The following is a 2315-nucleotide window of genomic DNA, read 5'->3' on the forward strand; positions in this document are numbered from 1 at the left end:
AAACTAGCATTACCTGAGTTCATTTCATGTTCATATCTTGTCCAAGTAGTATTTTTGGATCAAAGCCAAGTGTTATAACAGCATCTTTTAATATGAGAGGTTACACAAAGACTGGAACATAAGGCAATCTCTGTATTATGAGGGATCATTTTGGGAAAGAAAGCCTCATTCTATGTTCTGGAACTTTCAGTCTGCTTAAATTGGGCATGTCTGTGTCTCTCTCGCAGAGCTCAGATTTGCAACAGTATTCTCCGTCCCTGTGTCTTACTTGAGCTAGGAGTCACAAAACAGTCAACCTCTGGGGCTGAAAGAGAAACATGCTATAATGCACAAACTATTTATTGTTCCTTTAAGCTGCCTATTTCAGAAGACTTAAAATAAAAAAAAAACACTAGTATAGTTAAACCACTAAATAAAGATAGAGAGTCAAAATCTCTAAGGAAAGGAGAAGAAATAAGTCCTATGACTATCCAGCAAGAAGCACAGGGGAAAATTTTATGCTCCAAAGCAGGATAACAGGAATAGATACTTTTACTAACTAAGAAGCATGCCAAAGGTCCAAAGGTGATATTTTTTTCCCCATTATAAAATTAGCAAAAGACTTCAATGCCTGATTTTTTTAGGAGGAAACTGAAAAGTGGACATTGCCATCAGCATCCATTTTGGAAAATGGAAGAAATATTTTTTAAACAAATGTATGTTACCGCTGCATGAGTGCTATGGGCATTGTAGCATTTAATGTCATGAACAGGTGGGGACACCCAGCAGATAAGGTCATGCAGATAACATTTAGTGATCTAAGGTGACAACAGGAAGAGGGATTTGAGGACCAGGACTCCTGCCATATCTCTGGCCATTCTGCCTGGAGGGGCCAAGCCAGGAATTTCAACCTGGACTTTGGCATGAGCTGGATAGAAGTCAGTTTGGGCTGACTTCTAGTGAAGGCTTGGAATATAAATGTGTTCTGCTGTTGATCAGGAAAAGAGCCATTTGTTTTGGACAACACAAGTGAAGCATTTCCATATTCTCACTGAGGACATTAGGCTTTAACAGATGCTCCTTTAATTGTCTTAACACAGCAGATAAGACAAATGGTAGCCTACTAGAGTCTGGGTGTGTGAAAGGCACGCATGCTGAGACAATGACTTTGAGAATCCCAGGCATGTTAGAGCAAAACGGAATGCGGATGGAGGGACCTAGAAATGATTCTTCCTGCTTCATTGCCATGGATCTAACTGCAACTCCAAAGTGCTAAATTTCTATTAGTAAGAGATTTGGGCCTATGAGATTAAAATGTCATGTTGAAACCCAATCATAGCAAACAAATTCCTAATAATCACAATGATAATGATCTCCATCATCATCATCATAACCTCTTATATTTCTATAGCTTTGTTAATCAAATTGATTTTTATACCTTCTTTCATTTTGGTCTCACTTTAGGGCTGATAGTGATGTTGAATTGATTTACATGCACACCATTGTTTTTAGATAAATAGAACAACAAAAGCTTTAAGTTATTTGATTTGCTCAGCAACAACTGTTACAAGCAAAGTGAACCAGGACTAGAAACCTGGTCTCTTCAGAATCCCAGGCCTTCATATTGCCACTAGGATTTGAAGAACTCAAGGAAACTATATTAGTCTGAAGTTTTTGATATGGATTGAATCACTGTGGAATTATTATGAGAAACTCTTCGGTAGTGGAACAACACTTGTTGTCACAGGTAGGTATCAGAAGAATGTAATATTTCTAAGGTAGTAGAGGGAATGCAAGAAATGATCAAATTGGAATAATAGAATGTTTAGCAAAAAGTGAAATGTAATGGGGATTTGATCTTAGGTTTCTCCTAGAAATCGTAGGAGAGATTTTAAAACAAACACTTCTTCTAAAGGAAAATAGACAACCTTGTGCAAATATTACAATAAGATTTGACTTGTGTACACATGGACTCTCCAACATGCTCATGTACAAGGTATGTGATGACATCATTGAAGTGTTTTGTCCTGGGGCGAAGTTTATTATTACAGGCAAGTTTGTGATAGACTTAAAAGAGTGGACGCATGTCCCTCTCTGCTGGTCAAAGCTGTTGTAAAAGAGCCTGGGCTTTGGAGTCAGGCAGACCTGGGGCTCCTGCTCCACCACTTACTGCTCAGTTAACTTGGACATTTATCCTCTGGCCTCAGTTTTTTAACCCATAAAATGAGATAACAGCATGAACCAGCAAGGTTGTATGAGAATGGAATGAGATAGTGTGAACAAAGTACGTGGCACATCGTGCAGCACCTAGTAGGTGCCCCACAAATGTTCTCCAG

The 2315-nt window shown here is 38.6% G+C and overlaps 1 gene segment (V, D, J or C); it reads left to right on the plus strand.

The window, feature by feature from the left end:
* LOC105820059 overlaps positions 1 to 2315 on the plus strand; it is a 70084-nt gene that overhangs the window by 44927 nt on the left and 22842 nt on the right. Inside the window, 1 exon segment of the C gene segment in view lies at positions 1679 to 1726. Coding sequence covers positions 1679 to 1726 — 48 coding nt within the window.

The sequence above is a fragment of the Propithecus coquereli genome, unplaced genomic scaffold (assembly GCF_000956105.1).
Source record: "Propithecus coquereli isolate 6110/MARCELLA unplaced genomic scaffold, Pcoq_1.0 Scaffold502, whole genome shotgun sequence".
In the NCBI taxonomy this organism is placed as follows: Eukaryota; Metazoa; Chordata; class Mammalia; order Primates; family Indriidae; genus Propithecus; species Propithecus coquereli.